We start from the raw sequence: 19,659 nt of genomic DNA, 5'->3' as shown, positions 1-19,659 counted from the left end.
CCCAAGACCCCTGGCTCCCTCCTTCCCTCTCCAAGAGATTCCAGTCCACCTGCCTCTATGCTGCAAGCAACTCTCTCCTGAGCCTGCTCCCCTTCAGAGTTCCCGTGCCTGTCTTCTCCTCTGCAAACTTCCTTACCACCTACTCGCTGCCGGCCATCTGCCTCCTGCCTTCCGCTTCTCCCAGGAAACTGCTCTGCCCACTTTACCAGTGACCCCGATCTCATGTTCCAGAAGCTTTCCTTGGACCTCCTCCTCAGACAGACTGAATGCTCTCCACGCTGCTAACCCTCCTCCTCTTCGCCAAACTCCTTCTTTGGCCTTTGCAAAAACCACTCGGCCCAGGTTCAAATCCACAAATGTGTAGCCAGTGCACCCCAATGTCAAACACAGGACAGGAGTTCCTCCCGCCTCTCCACCATCTCTTCCTTCGACGCCTTCCCTTCCTCCTGCCCTCTAATGTGGGTGGGAGCTAATGTGTGTAAGTCCTCGAAGGATGTGCTTTCTTCTCCAGGAAACCCCAGTACCAAGCAGTGTTTCTTAAACTGTGTCCTGGGCACTCCAGAATCCAAATCACCGGAATCGCCTTGCTGAAGATCTACAGAGCCAGCACCTCTAGGATGGGCTGGGAATCTGCATTTTGTGCCAGCCTCCCAGGAGATCCTTATTCCTACCAAAGTTTCTGTTCCACTGCCTTCATAGGTTGAAGTGCTTCCCCTGAGGGTCCCCCCATCTCTCTCTCCAGCCTGAATACTCTCCTGAGTAACCTTCCCCATCACGACCTCTGGGGCCATCTTTTTCACATAGATTTTTAGTGGCAATTCAAAGAAAACAGGCAAAAGCCAAATTCACAACTTCTCCTCCAGGATCAGTCGCCCTTTTCCAGCTTTATTCCAGTCCCAAGATCACTCTCTCAGGCTCGAGCCTCAGAGTCCGCCAGGCCGTTCCCACTTACTCTCTCTGCTCTCTCTGCCTTGGTCCAGACCCACTTCCCCTCGTATCTTGGCCTCTGCAATAGCTTTGAACTCTATGACTGTAGTAGATTCCTATGACAAATTATCATACACTAGTGGCTGAAAGTAACACAAATGTATTATCTTTCAGTTCTGGAAGTCAGAAGTCCAAAATCAGTCTAACCATGTTAAAGTCAAGGTGGTGGCAGGACATTAACAGCAGATTGGATAAAGAAAATGTGGGCCGGGTGCCGTGGCTCACGCCTGTAATCCTAGCACTTTGGGAGGCCGAGGCGGGCAGATCACAAGGTCAGGAGATCGAGACCATCCTGGCTAACACGGTGAAACCCCGTCTCTACTAAAAATACACAAAATCAGCCGGGCATGGTGGCGGGGGCCTGTAGTCCCAGCTACTCGGGAGGCTGAGGCAGGAGAGCGGCGTGAACCCCGGAGGTGGAGCTTGCAGTGAGCCGAGATCACGCCACTGCACTCCAGCCTGGGTGACAGAGACTCCGTCCCAAAAAAAAAAAAAAAGAAAGAAAATGTGGTACATATACACTACACAGTACTACGAAACCACAAAAAAGAAGGAAAGCAAGCCTGGCGCAGTGGCTCAAGCCTGTAATCCCAGCGCTTTGGAAGGCCGAGGTGGGTGGATCACCTGAGGTCAGGAGTTTGAGACCAGCCTAACCAACATGGTGAAACCTCGTCTCTACTAAAAATACAAAAATTAGCCAGGCATGGTGGTGGGTGCCTGTAATCCCAGCTACTCAGGAGGCTGAGGCAGGAGAATCGCTTGAACCCGGGAGGTAGAAGTTGCAGTGAATCGAAATTGTGCCACTGCACTCCAGCCTGGGCAACAGAGCAAAAACCCCATCTCAAAAAAAAAAAAAACAGATGAGGGAGAAGGGAAAGTTCTTTCTTACGGTAGAAAGTTAACTAATAGAGAACAAATGATGGAGTTGAAAATCATCATGAATGCTAAAACTAGGGGGATGAAAGCTTGATGAGAAACAGAATGTGCACTTAGCTTCAAACAATCCCCCAACAAATTACCTGTTAATACCAAAGAAGAAAACAACAACCTCTCAGCAGAGAAGCCTGGCAGACATCAACTTATCAAGTGATTAAAGACAAAATCACCAATACTGGCACAAACCGACATCACCTGCCTTCTGACATGGTGCACCAGGAAGGACACGGAGTCATTATTTGGCGTTCCCAGCAAAAATGCGTAACCCAAATGTAACCGTGAGGAAAGATCAAATGAAGTCAAACTGAGGAGCATTCTGCAAAATAACCGGCCTGCATATATCAATAATGTCAAAGTCAAGAAAAACAAAGAAAGGCTGAGGAACTCTTCCAAATTAAGGGAGACTAAAGACCATGACCATTAAATGCCATGTGTGATTCTGGCAGGATTGTGGACCTGGGAAAAAACAGCCATGAAAGACATTATCCGGGCAATTGATAAAAACTGAGTGTGAATTCTGGAGTATAGTTTTGCACCGATGTTTAATTTTCTGATGTTGATAGCCTTATTGTTCTTAGAAAACACCCACCAAGTATTTAAAGGAAAAAAGTTACAATGTCTCCAAGCTATTATTAAATAGTTCAGAAAAAAAATTACCTATTAGTGTGTGTGATAGAGGAGACAGAAAGTGTGTGTGTGTGTGTGTGTGTGTGTGTGTGTGATTATGATAAAGCAAATTGGATTGTGATGTTTGCACAAGACCATAAGTTTATTAAAAATCATTTATTTGTTTTTTAAAATTTAATAAAAAGTTTTGCACACCCCCTCTGGGGACCCCCATTTCCCTGCCCCATGGCCTAGGTGCCCACCCATTTCTTTAATCTCCTCTCCCAGAACTCACCAACACAAATCTTCGCCCCTCAGGGGGGTCTGCTTCTCACTCTCCTTCCCAAATACATGCCACATACCTTCTGAATGCTCCCAAACTCCCTTACCCTCACTTCCCCTTGCTACTTAACCTAAGTCTTGCCCAGTCTTCAAGGCCTGGTTCAAACCCTACCTCCACAACACAGCAACAATCCAATCCCTCCTTCCCATCGAGCGACTCTCATCAGACTCATCTCCACACTGATGGGGCACTGACTATGTGCCAGGCATTGCTCTATTCTAATTATTAATCTTTATTCTTGCTGCCTTCAGCCAGCTTTCCCTAGCATTAACCTCTTTCATAACCATGGACAGTTATCAAAACTAAGAAATTAGCTGGGCAAGGTGATGCATGCCTGTAGTTCCAGCTACTCGGGAGGCTGAGTGGGAGGATCGCTTGAGCCCAGGAATTTGAGACCAACCTGGGGAATATAGTGAGACCCCGTCTCAAAAAAAATCATCTCATCTGAACTACACAGCCCTATGAGGTAAATGCTGCCACTGGTCCCATTTTACAGATGAGTAAGCTGAGCCACTAGTGAGTTGTCTAAGATCTCTTGATAGGTGATGAAGCCAGGATTCAAACTGGGCCATTCTCGTACTGAAGCCTGGGCTGGTAGCCACTGTGCTCCTCGTCTCTACGGACATCCTTACACATTTGTTCTTTCTCCCTCACCAGGCTGAAAGCTCCTCAGGCCTCTCTCAATGACTCTATGCACCCTGCAGGTGCCCAACAGCTGTCTGTCCGCCACAGGCTGGGTTTCAGAAAGGAGAGGAGGGGGTCATGAGCTCCGTCAAAAAGAGGAGCCAATTCTCCACACCCTCCCCGCCCCCCAGCACAGCCCAGCTCCCTGGCTACTGCCCAAGGCCCGGCCGTCATCTGCTCTGGGTAATAAGTATTTGTATGGCGATAATTACAGCATTTCGGAAGAAAATCCCATTAAGCAAGAGCCCCGCCGAGCTGCTAATGCCGGCACAGAACTGGAGGCGGCAACTCCGCCAAGCACCCGTCTGCTCCCAATAATGCAGGAGCGGCCCAGCCCCAAAAGAGCACGGCCGCCCCTGCTGGCAGCCTCGGGCAGCCTGGGCCACTGACAGCCCGCCCGCCCCGCACAAGAAGGGGCACCGAGGAACATCAGCACCCCCGCTTGTGCCCCAGGGTTCCCATCGGCTGCCTGATGAGGAAGAGGAGGGCCACCCTGGGATCCAGCATGACGCCCAAATTTCCTTCACATCCCTGCAATTCTCTGTCACCTTAATAACAATAATAATACTACCATTTATTGGGCACTCGCTGTCTGCCAGGCCCTGTGCGAAGCGCCTCTGTGAGCATTACCGCATTTAATCCTCATGACCACCCTTTGAAGCAGGCCCTATCATCATCCCCACTTTATGGGCAAGGAAATGGGGTTCTGAGAAGTCGCCCTTTCCTCCAGACCACTTATCCCAGCTTGCAGTTATGTGCTTATTCTTATATTATGTCATTCATCTCTATCTCCCCTGCTGGACTAAAACTGGGGTTTCTGTTTCTGTCCGGCACTATTCACCCGGCACAATGCAGACGTTCAATAGATAGCTATCTGTTGAATGAGGGAATTAAACCCCATCACTTGCCCAAGGCCTTCCCAGCTGCTGAGTGGCAGAGTGGGGTTAAAAACCTAGGCAGTCTGGCTTCACAGCCCTGCCATCAGGACCACCCGCCCTGCATACGGTCCCCACTCTGTCTCCAAATCCCCAGGGAAAGGGCCAGAGATGCCCAGGAAAGGTAAATGAGTGTTCTAAATAGACAGACTGCGCTCTAAGCAGACAGACTGCAAGAGAGCCAGCGCTCAAATCCTTACCTCCCGAGCTCTCTTCTGCCCCACCCAAACCCTTGAGCCTCTAGCTTGAGCTTTCCAAATAATAACAATAATATCCTAACGATTGAATCACAAAGCATTTTCACAACCATAGCATGAGTGAGTGCAAAGGCCCTTCGAGGTAGTAGGTGTCATCAGCCCCAGAGGCCGAGGCAAGGGCGAACACCAGCCATGTGCCAAGTGTGGCACGTTGCCTCACTCACTGCTCACTATCAACCTGCACAGCTGTCGTCATCCCCTTTTACAGATGGGGAAACTGGGTCTCAGAGCAGGGAGAGGCACAGAATGGGGGTCCTAACACCAGTCATTCAGAGCCCAGCAATAAGCCAGTGTGCTGGCAGCCACACCAAAGCCTAAGCAAGCAGGGGACTCTTGCCCTGCCAGGAGGAACCTCCCCTGCACAGCTCAGGTCTCTGCTGCAGGAGACCCTGGTGGCCTGCTCAGATCCAACCAGGCCCTGATGGCAGATGTGGCTGCAGTGGCCCCTGACCTCATTTACCAAGGTCACCATACAATTATTATTTGGAATTTCAAACAGGCTCCCCAGAGGATCAGCCTCAGGTGCCCTGGGCAGCCTCCCTTATGTGTGACCACTCAGCCCTGTTAAATGAGACCTCGAGCTCAGGGAGCTGAGTCTAGAGAGGGCCTCCCAGGCCTCTCTCCAGCAGGCATGGAGATAGGGCAGGGTGGGTGAACTGGCAAGGAGGGAAGGGCACATAAGGAGGACGGCAAGGCTGGGCACAGTGGCTCATGCCTGTAACCCCAGCACTTTGGGAGACTGAGGCAGGAGGATTGCTTGAGCCAGAAGTTTGAGACCAGCCTGGGCAACATAGCTAGATCCCCATCTCTACAAAAAAAGGGAAAAAAAAAACCTGACAAGCAGCAGAATGTGCTGGGCCTGGAGGCAAAGAGAGAACAGTAGGCCTTCCCAAAGGCCCTGCCTGCCTCCCTCCATTCTCAGGCAACTTCCCCTCTCTGCACCCACACGGGGAATCTTCCGCAAGCCTCAAATACCCAGTGTGCCGAGGGCTGGGGGCACCAGCGATGTCCACGCATACTGCACTCTCACACTCTCCTGGACACTCTAGTTAAAATATTTTTGTAATTAAAAATCAAGTCCAACTGAAAGTCAAGGTCGTTGTGGAAGAAAAAAATATAACTTAATGGTGACCATGGCTGGGTCCCTCTGCGCCTGGGCAATACAAAGAGAGAAAGCTTCCTGGGCCTCCTCCGCCGCCTCTCCCAGCCCTGGCTCTGTATTTTAATTGTTCATTACAGTGAATTATTTAGCATCCCTTTGCTGCCCAGCTGACCAGCCCCACAGCCCCTCTGGCTGAACCAATTTCCTCAGCAGCTCTGGGGCCTACCCAACCTCTTCCCCAAAGTCCCCACAGCAAACCAATAACAATTTCTTCCATTTCGGGGGACACGCCTGGACCCAGAGTTATAGAATATATGATCATAAAGTTGCCAGGCCTCACAGGCTGCTGCAGAAACTGCCCAAAGGACAAAAGGCAAATGCACAGCTGCAGTCCATAAAAATTTCACAGCCTCAGAAGAAGCCGCTGTTTCAGGCTCTGATACTGCACAACACTCATATTGATTAGAGAGAGCATTTGCCACAGTTATTTTGAGTCTGCCTGGGCTCTTACCAAGGCCTCTTTCAAGATGTTCTTTTCCTCTTCGAGCAGCTCTTTCACGGGCTGCCTGGAGAACAGGCGGGCTCCCTGCACTTTCCCAGTCCAGGAAGCTTTGCCCACATGGCAGAGATCAGACCTGCTCCACTTCCCCAGGATAACTCACCCCTGGATTCCAACTAGCAATTCCAGAGGAAAAGTTCACATATAGAAAGGTTTCCTGACCCTTCCCAACATCTCTTTCCAGCCTCAAGTCCCACTCCACTCACTGGCCACTGGCCACAGCATGTTTCAGCCCCAGGGACAAGCTGGTCCATCTTCCCATATCGGGCCAGGCACGCTCACACCTGCAGGCTTTTGGCTCATACTCAACAGCTGCAGGCTTTTGGCTCATACTCACACCTGCAGGCTTTTGGCTCATGCTCACACCTGCAGGCTTTTTGCTTATGCTCATACCTGTAATCCCAGCACTTTGGGAGGCGGAGGCAGGAGGATTGCTTGAGCCCAGAAGTTTGAGACCAGCCTGGGCAACATAGCTAGATCCTCATCTCTACAAAAAAAGGGGGGAAAAAAGAGGTCTGCAAGAAAGCAGACCCCATGACCTGAAAAGCAGCAGAATGTGCTGGGCCTGGAGCCCAGCTATTCCCTCTGCCTAGATTGCCTGCCCTCTGTGCTTGGCAAAATCCAAACCAACCTTGATAAAGTGGCCCATCCTCTGAGAAACCCCTTCACTCTGGAAAAGGGCTTCTCACCCCAGTGTTCCCACAGCCTGTTCCCTGAGGCTGCCGGGCCCTCTTCTGAGAGCTTACCATTAGAGGTCCTCTGCCCAGTTCTCCAGACCATGTGCCCCTTGAGGACAGGGATGGGCTCACTCCCTGCTGACGCCTCAGCACCCAGGGCAGTTCCTGGCTCAGAAACATTTGCTGAATTAAAATAATGAGATTCCCCTCCCTATCCTATCGTAATAATGGCTCTCACTTAGTGAGCATCAGAAGGTACCAGGCACTTCCCATACATGATCTTCCATCCTCACAAGAACCAGACACCTTATGTCGCCTCAGCCCCATTTTCCTGATGGAAAGCAACTAAGGTTCAGAGAAGTTAAGTAACTTGCCCAAGGTCACACAGCTCATAGGTGACAGAGCTGGAGGACCCAGGTAGTATAGCTCCCAGAACGCCACCTCTTTCCTCTGTACTAGGAAATTTCACTTTCATCTCACTCTGATCACAAAAGAGCTAAATAGTTCATGGAAGTCTTAAACACTAAAGGTGGTGAGTAAGGATGGAGGAGATGACTTTAAGACTCAAGATTCAAAAGCAAAGAAGAGGAGCTAATGTGTCTTAGATCTAGGCTGCAACCAGGATAGCAGCTTCAGGAGAAATTCCGGTGGACAAGGCAAGGGAAGCAGGGAGCAGGTACAGAGGGGACAGGCATGGAGGGTGACCAGGCCACCGCAGAGGTCCTCTGGACAGATTTCTGACCCTCAGTTCCTCTCTGGGTCCACACAGGATAATGCACACACTGCCCATGGGAAACTCAGTTTGGTACCACCTCTCCCCAGCCCTGTAACACACAAGCATTCACACACACACACACATACACATGCAACACACACACACACACACACACCATCTAGATTGCATCTAGATTGCAAATTCTCTGAAGCCTCCACAGAAATTTTTCAGATGCAGCCAAGAAGAGTCTGGGGCAAATATGTGCTCACTGATTGCTGGCCTTGGTACAGAGTCTGATTCAGGAGACAGCTCTCCTCAGGGTCAGATTTCTGTCTCTGACCAGCTGGGGGCCATGAAAATGTGCTCGAAAGTTATCAAAATATGCATGCCTTTCCTGAGAGCCACTGCAATCACCAAGGAGTGTGGGAAGGAGGAGTAGGTAGGTTTCAAAGGAGCCAGCAGCCTTCTCCAAAGCCCTGTCCAAAAATCTCCTGGTGCAGTCACCTCTGCGAGCAGTACAAAGGCCCTGCATGTGACCAAAATCTACACACACACAGCCCATTACGGGGACTCTTATGGCCTCACACTATTAAGGTGGCCCCTTAATACTAGGAATTGACACAGAAACACATTATGCAGGAGACTCACAGAAAACAAAGTATAAAGGTCTGTAAATACACACACGCAAACACACACACACACACACATACACATCCTACTAGCTTAGTGGGTCTAGAAAAGGGTCAAGTTTCCTCAAGAATTTACGAGTGAGAGGGAACAGGGGAAGAGAAATGCTGTTTTTTTATGACTTGTCATGGTCAATATCTTTAACCTTGGGCCCCCCTCTCCAAGCTCTTGACCTCTTGGCATTATCCACCCGGTTCTCCATCCAAGACACACCTACCCCTTTCCGGGTGCTGAATGTTACACACCCCAAGCCACATACCCAAAGCCCTCAGGTCCCATTGTCTGCCTGCGTTGGGGATGACTGGGTGTGGAGGGAGGCGGGTGAGTAGAGGACCAACGCGTGGCACCTGCAGGGGAAGAATTCGCAAGGCTCTGGGGCAAACAATGGAGAAGAAGGGGCAGACCAGAAACTTCGCCTCCCATCCTGCTGCCCTTCGTCAGGAGCAAGCTCTGGGAGCGGTAATCTGCGCAGCTGGCTCAGAACGCGGCTGTAGCCCCATGTGCCCAAAAGGAGACATTGTCCTGGCCAGTGCGGGAAGTGTCCCTCCTGGGTGCAAGGAAGGCTTTCTGGCACCAGTTCGCAGGCACCCTGGAGGAATAAAGCGCTGGCGCAGTGGGGAGGGCGGGTGCGGAGTGCAGGGTGCAGGTGTGAGGACGGGAGCTGACAACCCCGCCGAGGGCCCTTTGAATCCCAGGGAAGGGGAAACCACGGCGCTCCTGGCTCCTGGCTCGGGAAAGACCCCGGCAAGAACTGACCCGTCTGTGGGCTGCGGAGCCCACCCCGAAGTCCGGAATTGCGTCTGGGTTGGAGGGCAACCTCGGAGCCAGGGAGCCAGGGGCGGGGGCCATACTCACAGGCGCTCGGTGTTCCGCGGGATGTTCTTGGGAATGGCCTGCAGCCCCGTGCCGTGGCAGTCCACCGTGGTTCCGGTGCAGGTGCAGAGGGCGGGGCACGCCGAGGCTCCCAGGCTCCACGCGGCTGCCCACAACAGCAGCCAGAGCTCGGGTCGGACCGGCCCCGCGGAGGACCCCCACCCGGGCGTCAGCGCCATGGTGCCCTCACCGCGTCGCGCTCGCGAGCCAGACGGCGGCAGCCGCTGACCATCCCCGTCCGGGGCCGCCTCCAGGTGCAGTCCCGGGGCAGAGCCACCAAAGAACCCGCGGGCTTGCGCGCGGCGCCCCTGCGGGTTGGGAGGCACCTTGCTCCTCCAAGCGACGGCGCCTGTGCGCGGACGGAGGGAGGGCGCCTTGGGCGGAGGGCGCTCGGCTCCTCTGCCGTTTCGCCGCCTGCGTCTCCCTCTCCCTCCCTCCAGCTCCCAACTGACTGCTGCGAGGAGGAAAATGGGCAGGCCCCGCGCGCGCACGCACCCTAAGCACACCACACACACACACACACACACACACACACGATCACACACACACCCGCGCGCTCGCTCCCACCCGGCAGTCATCCATCAATCGAAAAGCACACATCCAGGGCCGGGCTCCTCCCCGCCCTCCGCCCGCAGCCCCCCTTTCCCGACGACCACTCCGCGGCTGCAAGCCGCCTAGTTTCAAAGGTGGAACCTCCGAGGCGCCGCCAGCGGGCAGGGGGCTGCGGGGGAGGGGAGGGGAGGGAAGGGAAGGGGGGTGTGGCTCGACCTGCCAAGTCCTGGCTCTACACACACGCGCGCGCACATGCACACACACACACACACACACACACACACACACACACACACGGCGAGGATGCACACATTTAGACGCACGCACCCCGGCACCCGCGGCCCCAGCTGCTATTGCAGGGTGGGAGGGAGGTCTTATTTTGCTGCTTGGACGCCTTCCAGCGGGGTCAGACCCGTTTCCCCCATCCCCCGACGGCAGCATCGGCCTCTAGGCCCCACCTGACTCGCTATGCCAATTCTTGATTAAGGGAAACCCTGTGCTTGTGCCCCAGGTGGCATCCTCAAGCCACCAACCTTACTTAGCCTGGACTTTGAGAGTGGAGCTTTGCCGGGGGCGGGGGGGGGGCGCTCCACGAAAGCGCTAGGCCAAGTACAGTCTCCTTCCTACCTCCATGCACCCACTTCTCAGAGGGTAACAAGCCAGCCCCATGCCCAGTATGAGAATGGCTCTGATCGGGACACTTGCTCAGCAGGGCACATTTGTACCATACAGTTACACGGGCTTCTTCCCCTGTTGTAGAAGAGAGGGACGAGACATTAAGGAGACTTGGAAATCTGGCAAACATCTTCCTCCACTCACACCGGGGTTCCTCCATTTCTGACAGGTGGAAACAGATGAAAATGAATATTCCATCTTGTCATCAAAGGAGACAGAGAGGGCTGGCATAGGGCTGGGCGGCCTGCTTGAGAAAGAACCCCACAGGCCACCCCTGTCAGACCCAGGCCTCACACCCAGCTGGGTAGGGACCTTCCTCACTGTAAGGCATGTGTGGACGTGGGCATGAACAGGACATCCAGTGGGGAGAGAATTCTCCTCAACCCCAGAAAAGATGAAAGATCTCCTCAAAGCTAAGGACAGCTGTGGCCCGCTGGGGCAGTGTCCAGCAGTCGGGGTCCCGATGTGAGGCTGCCTGGCAAGAGGACACTGCTGGGTAGCCTGAGAAACACCTCCCGTCTCAGGAATGGCGGGGGTCCAGACACAGCATGGATGCCTTTGGTGGGGAGAGTATCCGGCGGGGTGGGGATGGGGGATGTTGATAGACTCCACAAGGTTGAACCCTTACCCACAAGGTACCCAAGGCTCAGGCGTTTTCTTTGTTTTTCTTTTCCATGTTGATGAATAATTTGCAGTCTCTCTACTGTCATAGCACAGTATGTTACAATTTATGCAGCTGATTTCATGGGCTTTTGACAGTTCTTTTGAAAGTTTTCACCCATCCCTGTCCATGACCTCCATCTGGGCAGTGGGTTCTTGAACATCAGTTCAGTTTCTCAGGGGGCAGGGCTTTCTCAGGGGTGCCTATGTGGTAGGATATTAGGGAAGCTTCCCACAAACCAGGCTGGAGTCTGAGAGGGCTGCCCCTGCCCTGCAGCTCACCAGCTCCTGCTCCATGGGGCCCCAGCCCCTCTATCTGTGCCCTCCCGGTAGCCTCAGACAGAGTAACATTCTTCTGCGCCTGCTGCTTTGTTTATCCCCTCTTAGCACCTGCAGCTGCTTCTCCACACCCCACAACCCTGCCCACCTCCTGGCGTCCTCACTCGCTCACCCAGACACACACCCCAGCACCTGGCGCTTAGTAGGCCTGTCACAGACAGCACTTAGGCTGTTGAAGATGTCTGGTCTCCAGCCTTCTGCTGCAGCAGTAGCTCCCCAGTCCCAGGACCTTGGAGGGCCCCTTCGAAGCCAAGACTCATGTGGAGAAGGGAGAGAGTGTTGATTAGCTGGGTGACATGCCCCTTGGTCCTCAGAGTGACAGAGTGAAGGGGTGTGAAGAGGGTGTGAGGAGGGGTGGGAGTGAGCAGGGGTGCAAGATTAGCCCTGCCTGTGGCTCCTGAGAACCAGCCCCTGCCCTAGAAGCTTCCAGACCAGCCTGGACAGTGAATCCCAAGCAGGCCCTGGGCTGAGTTGCTGCTGCCTGGCAAAGCCTGGCTTTTCCTCTGAAGGGAGGGAAGGAAGGAGCCCCCGAGACCCAGGACAAAGACTCCCCCGACAGCCCATCACGGGAGGCCCTGCCCAAACAGTGGGCAGCTCCCCAGCTTGGCTCTCGTCCCTGGTTCCTCCACCCCAGAACCTGGCCAGCTCCCCGATTCAGGAGGCGGCTCACCATGAATGAGCGCAGCTCATTAGCGTGCCCGGCACATTTACTTGTTAAACAACCGCCTGGCTGGCCGCACACCCCCAAGCCCCCCTCTGTTTTTTCAATTTCCTCTCCCATGCCCCTCCCCATCTTGGGTCTCCCTACCCCCTCCCTACAGCCAGGCCACCTGCTCCCACTGCACGGGTGGGGAGGAGGCAGGCCTGGCACATTGCTTCTGCCAGGAATACTCCACCAAGCCCGGCCCTGCTCACCTGTCGCCAGCAGGGCAACCCCCTGGAAGGGAAATTTGGGGTTGAGTCTCCCCAGCCCAGTGACGTGAGTCCCCTCTGAGTCCTCTCAGCCATGTGTGCTGGGAGTTGAGGGCCACTTCCCACGTGTGATTCAAGGAGAGAGCGCTCTCTTTACAGCTTCTGCACGGAGTCCTCTTCCCCACCTCCACCAGCCCCTTCTGGAGCACCAAGAAGCGGGAGAGCCTGGGTGAGGCTGAGGAGCACCATGGGGTGGATTTCCAAGCTGCAAAAGGCAAAAGTGAGACAGAATGCCTGCTAAGTAGACATCAGATAAACACCACTCACGGAGTATCTGTGTACTACATATGCTGTACTGGAACTCAGCAATTCAACAGGGGACAAGAATGGCCCTGGCCCTCAGTGGGCTCACTGTCCAGTGGGGGCACAGAAACAGGAAGCAGGAAAGCATATTCATTTGGGTGTCAGCGAATGTGGAATTGCAGAGAACCCAGAGTGAGGGCACAGAGTGGGGCTGGAAGGCTCCCTGGAAGAGGAGGCACTGGAACTAGGTCTTGAAGGATAAATAGGCATTCTTTGGGCAAAAAACAGGAAGAAAGCCTCTCTCAGCAAAGAGAAGTACATGAAGCAAGTCACACAGACGGGGAGCAGCATTCTCAATGGCTGAGCTGGGGCACATCCAGCAAGGCTGGAGCGTGGCAGGGGATTCAGGTGGGAAGCACAGATGGAGGTTACGGAGGTAATGAGGACACACCCCAGAGGCCCTGGTGCAGCCTTTCTCTGGCTTCACTGGGCTTTTAGCATCACCTGGCCTGGCCCTGTCCTCAAACACATGTCTATGTATGCATGTGCTTGGAAATGCACTACCTCTGGAACCAGTGTCTCTGCAACTGGGTGCTTCCAGGGAGGTGACTTGGGAGGTAGCAAGGAGACAGTTGCAGCAGATGCTTGTTTTCTACTGTTTGGGGTTTTTTTGTTTGTTTGTTTTTTGAGATAGAGTCATGCTGTGTTGCTCAGGGTGGAGTCCGTTGGCACAATCACAGCTCACTGCAGCCTCCAACTCCTGGGCTCAAGCGATCCTCTCACCTCAGCCTCCCGAGTAGCCAGGACTACGGGCACGTGTCACCATACTTGGCTAATTGTTTTTTGCTTGTTTGTTGTTTGTTTTTTGTTTTGTTTTGTTTTTTGCAGAGATGGGTCTCCCAGGGTTGCCCAGATTGGTCTCAAACTCCTGGATTCTAGTTATCCTCCCATCTCAGCTTCCCAAAGTGCTGGGATTACAGACCTGAGCCACCACACCCAGCCTTTGTTCATATTTTTTACCCTATGTAGAATGAGCTAATTTCCCCCTACCAATACATTTTAACCGCCCCCCGGGGTGCTTATCATACACACTGATTCCTGTGACCCATCCCCAACCTTCCCAATCAGAATCTTCACTGTTAACAAGCTGGGGATGGGGGATTACAGGCAGTGCTAATTCTGATGCAGGTGATTCCAGAGACCGTGCTCTAAGAATCAAGGCCTGGTGTGCCGAGTTATGAGTTTGGAATTAGACTGAAAACTCTGGGGAGCCACCGAAGGAAGGAGCCTGGTAGGGACAATGGGTCTCAGGCCCACCTGCCTTCCTCCTCTCCAGGTTCCACACACCATTAGCAAGGATGAGGCACATCAAAGAGAAAGATGGTCAAGAGAGAGTGGCAGGAAAGTATTAAGATGTCAGAGCCGGAAGGGGATTAAAAAATGATCAAATCCAAGCACCAGTAAACAGTTAGAAGCCCAGAGAAGTGAAGCAACCAGCCTGACCTCACATGCAAAGGAGCTGCAGAGGTGGGCCATCAATGAGGCCACACGCCCGGGCAGAACACAGCATGCAGTCCACCCTTGGCACTCCTCCTGGCCCTGCCACCACAGGGGAACACGAAAACAGGAGTCCCCGGCAAGTCTGTGCCGGCAGGACTCATGATATTTTAGCTTTAACCTCTAAACCCCTGGCTATGCTCAAATTTGGAGGAGGCTGAATTGTTGGAGGCTCTCAATGGCAAAGCCTACAGCAAGGACAAGCTCCTAGTGGCTTTTATAGCCCAGATACCACCATAGGCATCCAAGATAACTCTGGTAAATAGAAGTACTAGAAGCAAGAGAGAAGCAAAGTGGGTGCTGGGGTGGGAGAAGAGGGGGAAAAGAAAGGGAGAAAGCAGGGAGACAGCCTGCACTGACAGCAACCATTCATCTATTCATCAGACATCGATGGCATGCCAGCTGAGAGCCACGCACTGGAAATAGAAGAGATCTGTGCTTTGGGTTCATTGGCTTTCTTGTATCTTGTTCACAGTTTTCATCAAATTTAAAGTTTTTGGCCGGGCGCGGTGGCTCAAGCCTGTAATCCCAGCACTTTGGGAGGCTGAGACGGGCGGATCACGAGGTCAGGAGATCGAGACCATGCTGGCTAACACGGTGAAACCCCGTCTCTACTAAAAAATACAAAAAACTAGCCGGGCGAGGTGGTGGGTGCCTGTAGTCCCAGCTACTCAGGAGGCTGAGGCAGGAGAATGGCATAAACCCGGGAGGCGGAGCTTGCAGTGAGCTGAGATCCGGCCACTGCATTCCAACCTGGGCGACAGAGCGAGACTCCGTCTCAAAAAAAAAAAAAGTTTTCAACCATTATTTCTTCGCTTTTTTTTTTAATGTTCCCTCCTCTCTTTCTTCTTTTTTGGGGGCTCCATTTATACACAATTAGACCATTTGGAGTTGTCTCATAGTCCATGGATGATGCCTTGTTCCTTTTCTTAGTCTTGTTTCTCTCTCTCTTTCATTTTGATGAGTTTCTCCTGATGTATTGTGGTGTTCATTATCTTTTCTTCTACAGTATCTAATCTGCTGTTAATCCCATCTGGTAAGGTTTTTTTGTTTTTTGTTTTTTGTTTTGAGACGGAGTCTCACTCTGTCACCACTGGAGTGCAATGGCACAATCTCAGCTCACAGCAACCTCCACCTCCTGGGTTCAAGCAATTCTCCTGCCTCAGCCTCCCTAGTAGCTGGGACTACAGGCATGTGCCATTGCATCTGGCTAATGTTTGTATTTTTAGTAGAGATGGGGTTTTACCATGTTAGCCAGGCTGGTCTCAAACCCCTGATCTCAAGAGATCTGCCCACCTCGGCCTCCCAAAGTTCTGGGATTACAGGCATGAGTCACCATACTGACCCCATCTGGTACAATTCTTATCTCAGACATTGTACTTTTCATCTCTAGAAAATCTACTTGGATTTTTTTTTTTTTAAATCTTCCATGTGTCTTCTTAACATGCTTATATTTTCCTCTACCTTCATGTACATATGGAATATAGTTGTAATAACTACATTACCAATTCTATTATATGTATCATTTCTGGGTTTGAAGTGATTGATTGCTTTTCTTCTTCATTATGGATCATACTTTCCTACTACGTAGTCCCCCCTTATCTACATAGGGAAATATTGTCCAAGACCCCAAATGGATGTCTACACCAAGGATAGTACCAAGCCCTATTATATTATGTTTTTCCTATACCTACATACCTTTGATAAAGTTTAATTTATAAATTAGATACAGTAAGAGATTAATAATATAACTAATAAGAAAAATAGAATAATTATAACAATATACGATAATAAAAGTTACGTGAATGTGGTCTCTCTACCTCCCTCTCTCTCAAAATATCTTATTGTACTATACCACAGATAACTGAAACCACAGGAAGTGCAAACATGGATAAAGGGGAGCTACGGTACTTTGTACCCTGGTAATTATAGATTTCATGCCAGACGTTGTGGATTTTACCTTGTTGGGTGCTGGATATTCTTGTAGTTTGAAAAAATATTCTTGAGCTTTGTCCTGGAACAGAGTCAAGTTGCTTGGAGCCAGTTGGATTCTTTTGAGGCTTGTTTTTAAGCTTTCTTAGGCAGGACCAGGACTAGCCTGTAGTCAAAGACTGATTTCCCTACCCTTCTGAAAGCTCTCCCCAATGCCCTGTGAATTAGGAGGTTTCTGCTCTGGCTGGTGGGAATGCCAGCTAATCCCAGCCCTGTGGGAACTCCAAGGATTGTTCTGCCTGCTCCTTTGGGTGGAACTTTCCCACCTTCAGATAGTTTACACACAGGCACTGATCAGTTCTCAGCTGCAGACTGCGGGGGGAGAGGGTGGCACAGCAGGGAAAAACCATCGGCAGATCTCTAGCTGCTCGTTCTCTCTGCGCAGCAATTTCCTCTCCTGTCTTCCGTGGGAACCCGAGCCACCTTGGCCTCGCTGGACTCTCGGCTCCAATTCCTCAATTCAGATTGATGCCGGGTTCCACCTGGGTCCCCCTCTTGCTCTGTGGCCTGGAAACTCTCTCCAGGCTGTAAGCCAGGCAATTACAAGGCTCAACCCACTTGTTTCTCCTCTCTCAGAAAACACTGCCCCACACTACCCATCGTTTAGTGTCTCATAACAGTTGTTTCTATTTTTCCCTGGCTTTTCAGTTATTTAAGCCAGGAGGGGTAAAATTGTCCCGTTATGTCTTCTTGGCCAGAAACAGAAATGTGGAAGAGATTTTTGACAATACCTCACGCCCTCAAAACATGCTGTGTGTGCTGGGGAAAGACAGTCAAACAAACAGAAAATTACATGACCCTGACAAGTGCCCCGAAACCGGCCAGAGAGGACGGGACCTCAGCCACACAGGCTTCTCGCAGTTTATTAAGCACATAATGCTCGGTGCAGGCAGGTCCCTACCCTAGAATGGTCTTCCCATCATAATGGCTGGCATGGCCCCCTGCATCCTTCAGGTCTCAGCTTAAGCAGCAACTCCTCAAGAAGCCTTTCCTCACGCAGGATTAGGTCAGCACCCCCATCCCACCAAAGGGGAATGGGAAGTCATCCAGGGATTTAAGGTGAGGCATGAGATATGATCTATGATCTCTCCTCTAACTGTCTTCTTCCTCAGCCCCTTCTGCCTCCCATGGCAGGTAGGAAGGAAGAGACCCTGTTTGGAAGCCCATCATAGAGCCAAACCCTTCTCTATCATATACCCTTCTCCACCACACCCCCTTCTCCACCACACTTCCTTCTCCATCGCATCCCCTTCTCCACCGCATCCCCTTCTCCACCGCACCCCCTTCTCCACTGCATCTCCTTCTCTATGGCGTCCCCTTCTCCACCACACCCCTTTCTCCATCGCATCCCCTTCTCCACTGCACCCCCTTCCCCATCGTACCCCCTTCCCCATCGCACCCCCTTCTCCATCGCACCCCCTTCTCCAAGGCATTGCCTTCTCCATCACACCCCCTTCTCCGTCACATCCCCTTCTCCATCACACCCCCTTCTCCATCACATCCCCTTCTCCATCACATCCCCTTCTCCATCGCATCCCCTTCCCCATCGCACCCCCTTCTCCATCACACCCCCTTCTCCATCGCATCCCCTTCCCCACTGCATCGCCTTCTCCATCGGAGTCAGCTTTCAGTCCTCCAAAGTCCAAGAAGATGACAAAAATGTGGCATCAGTGAGCTCATTAATCCACCTGCATTTTGGGGGCCTCGTCTGTAAAGAATAATCCTACCAACTAACAAACACTTCCATTGTACCTATAAATTTCAGGGGCTCATACTGTTCCAAGACCTTTACCTATTAAATCATTTAACACTCCCAAGAAACTTAGAAGGAGCTGGAAGCACGACGACGTTTGGGAGCTCGCCCAAGGTCACACAGCACATAGGTGGCAGAGCTGAGATGTAAAATATGCATTTATTTAAGATCTGCCTCCTGGGGCCAGTGTGGGGATTGAATGGGTAGTACAAATGATAGCACCTTATGAGCTAAGTGCAGTTGCTCACACCTGTAATCCCAGCACTTTGGGAGGCAAAGGCAGGCAGATCACTTGAGCTCAGGAGTTTAAGACCAGCCTGGGCAACATGGTGAAACACTATCTCTACAAAAAATATAAAAATTAGCTGGACAAGGTGGCTTTCGCCTGTAGTCCCAGCTACTCAGGAAGCTGAGCTGGGAGAATCGCTTGAACCCATGAAGTCAAAGCTCCAGTGAGCCGTGTTCACACAACTGCATTCCAGCCTGGGCAACAGAGCAAGACCCTGTCTCAAAAAAGTAAATATATAAATAATAATAAATTTGGTCAGGTGCAGGGCCTCATGCCTGTAATCCCAACACTTTGGGAGGCTGAGGCGGGTGGATCACTTAAGGTCAGGAGTTCCAGACCAGCCTGGTCAACACGGTAAAACCTTGTCTCTACTAAAAATACAAAATTAGCCCGGCGTGGTGGCGCATGCCTATAATCCCAGCTACTTGGGAGGCTGAGGCAGAAGAATCACTTAAACCAGGGAGGCAGAGGTTGCAGTGAGCCGAGATCATGCCATTGCACTCCAGCCTGGGCAACAAGAGCAAAACTCCATCTCAAAAATAATAATAATAATAATAATAATAAATTTAAAAACTGAAAAAAGAAAGTGCCTCATGCTGCAGTACAGGCATGTCATTAGGGTGTTCATTGTTTTAAAAAGCCAAAATTGGTAATAGGGATAACTTAGGGAACAGGTCCAGAGAAAGTTCCGTTTGACAACATTATGTACAAGTAATTTTAGAGGATTCCTTCTTCTTCTTTTTCCTTAGCTCCTTCTGCAAATGTGTGTGTTCTGGGTCTGCTTGTGTAACTGACACGAAACCCAGATATTCTTAGACCTTTCCCTTCCCTCACAGACTGTGGGTGGCCTTCTCATTACAAATGTAGTTGCCCTTCTCAAAATGGCAAAAACCCAGATTCAGCAGCTCCTAGCCTAAAAACATTCAATGAACCTAAAAGTAAATCTAATCTAATTAAAAGAAAATACACCCAAATGTTAACGTCATTGGAATTATCACTGACTTTTAGCCTCTTATTTTATACCCTTCTATATTTTCCATATTTTCTACAATAAGCTACAAAAAAATTTAGAAATAAAAATGTAATTACCAAATTATAGTTTGAATAAAATTACCACTAAATTTCGTATACCAAATGTATTGATTTTATGTGAACACACTAAATACTAAATAACACATTTTCTATTCCTGCACTGAGAGAGCTGCTGCAGGTCTGCAAAGGGCGCTTAAAAAATAAGCAAAGAGCCGGGCGTGGTGGCTCGCACCT

The 19,659-nt window shown here is 51.3% G+C and overlaps 1 protein-coding gene across 2 annotated transcripts in view; it reads right to left on the bottom strand.

Annotated features, from left to right (window-relative positions):
- The window catches only part of LOC105478454 (slit guidance ligand 1), a 189,053-nt gene extending 176,295 nt beyond the window's left edge, over positions 1–12,758 (bottom strand). The window contains exon 1 of one of the 2 annotated variants that reach the window (XM_011735772.3): positions 12,503–12,758. Coding sequence is in view for 1 of the 2 variants with exons in the window: in XM_011735768.3 (XP_011734070.2) it covers positions 9,344–9,540 (197 nt within the window). In the remaining variant the exon portion in view is untranslated. Of the gene's footprint in view, positions 1–9,343; positions 9,867–12,502 lie in introns of those variants that run through there. The other variant, XM_011735768.3, reaches the window with a different exon arrangement.
- Positions 12,759–19,659: the final 6,901 nt, after the last annotated feature.

This window comes from Macaca nemestrina, chromosome 9 (assembly GCF_043159975.1).
Source record: "Macaca nemestrina isolate mMacNem1 chromosome 9, mMacNem.hap1, whole genome shotgun sequence".
Classification (NCBI taxonomy): domain Eukaryota; kingdom Metazoa; phylum Chordata; class Mammalia; order Primates; family Cercopithecidae; genus Macaca; species Macaca nemestrina.
The sequence above is the reverse complement of the archived record's forward strand: the minus strand, read 5'-3'. Positions and strand labels throughout refer to the sequence as shown.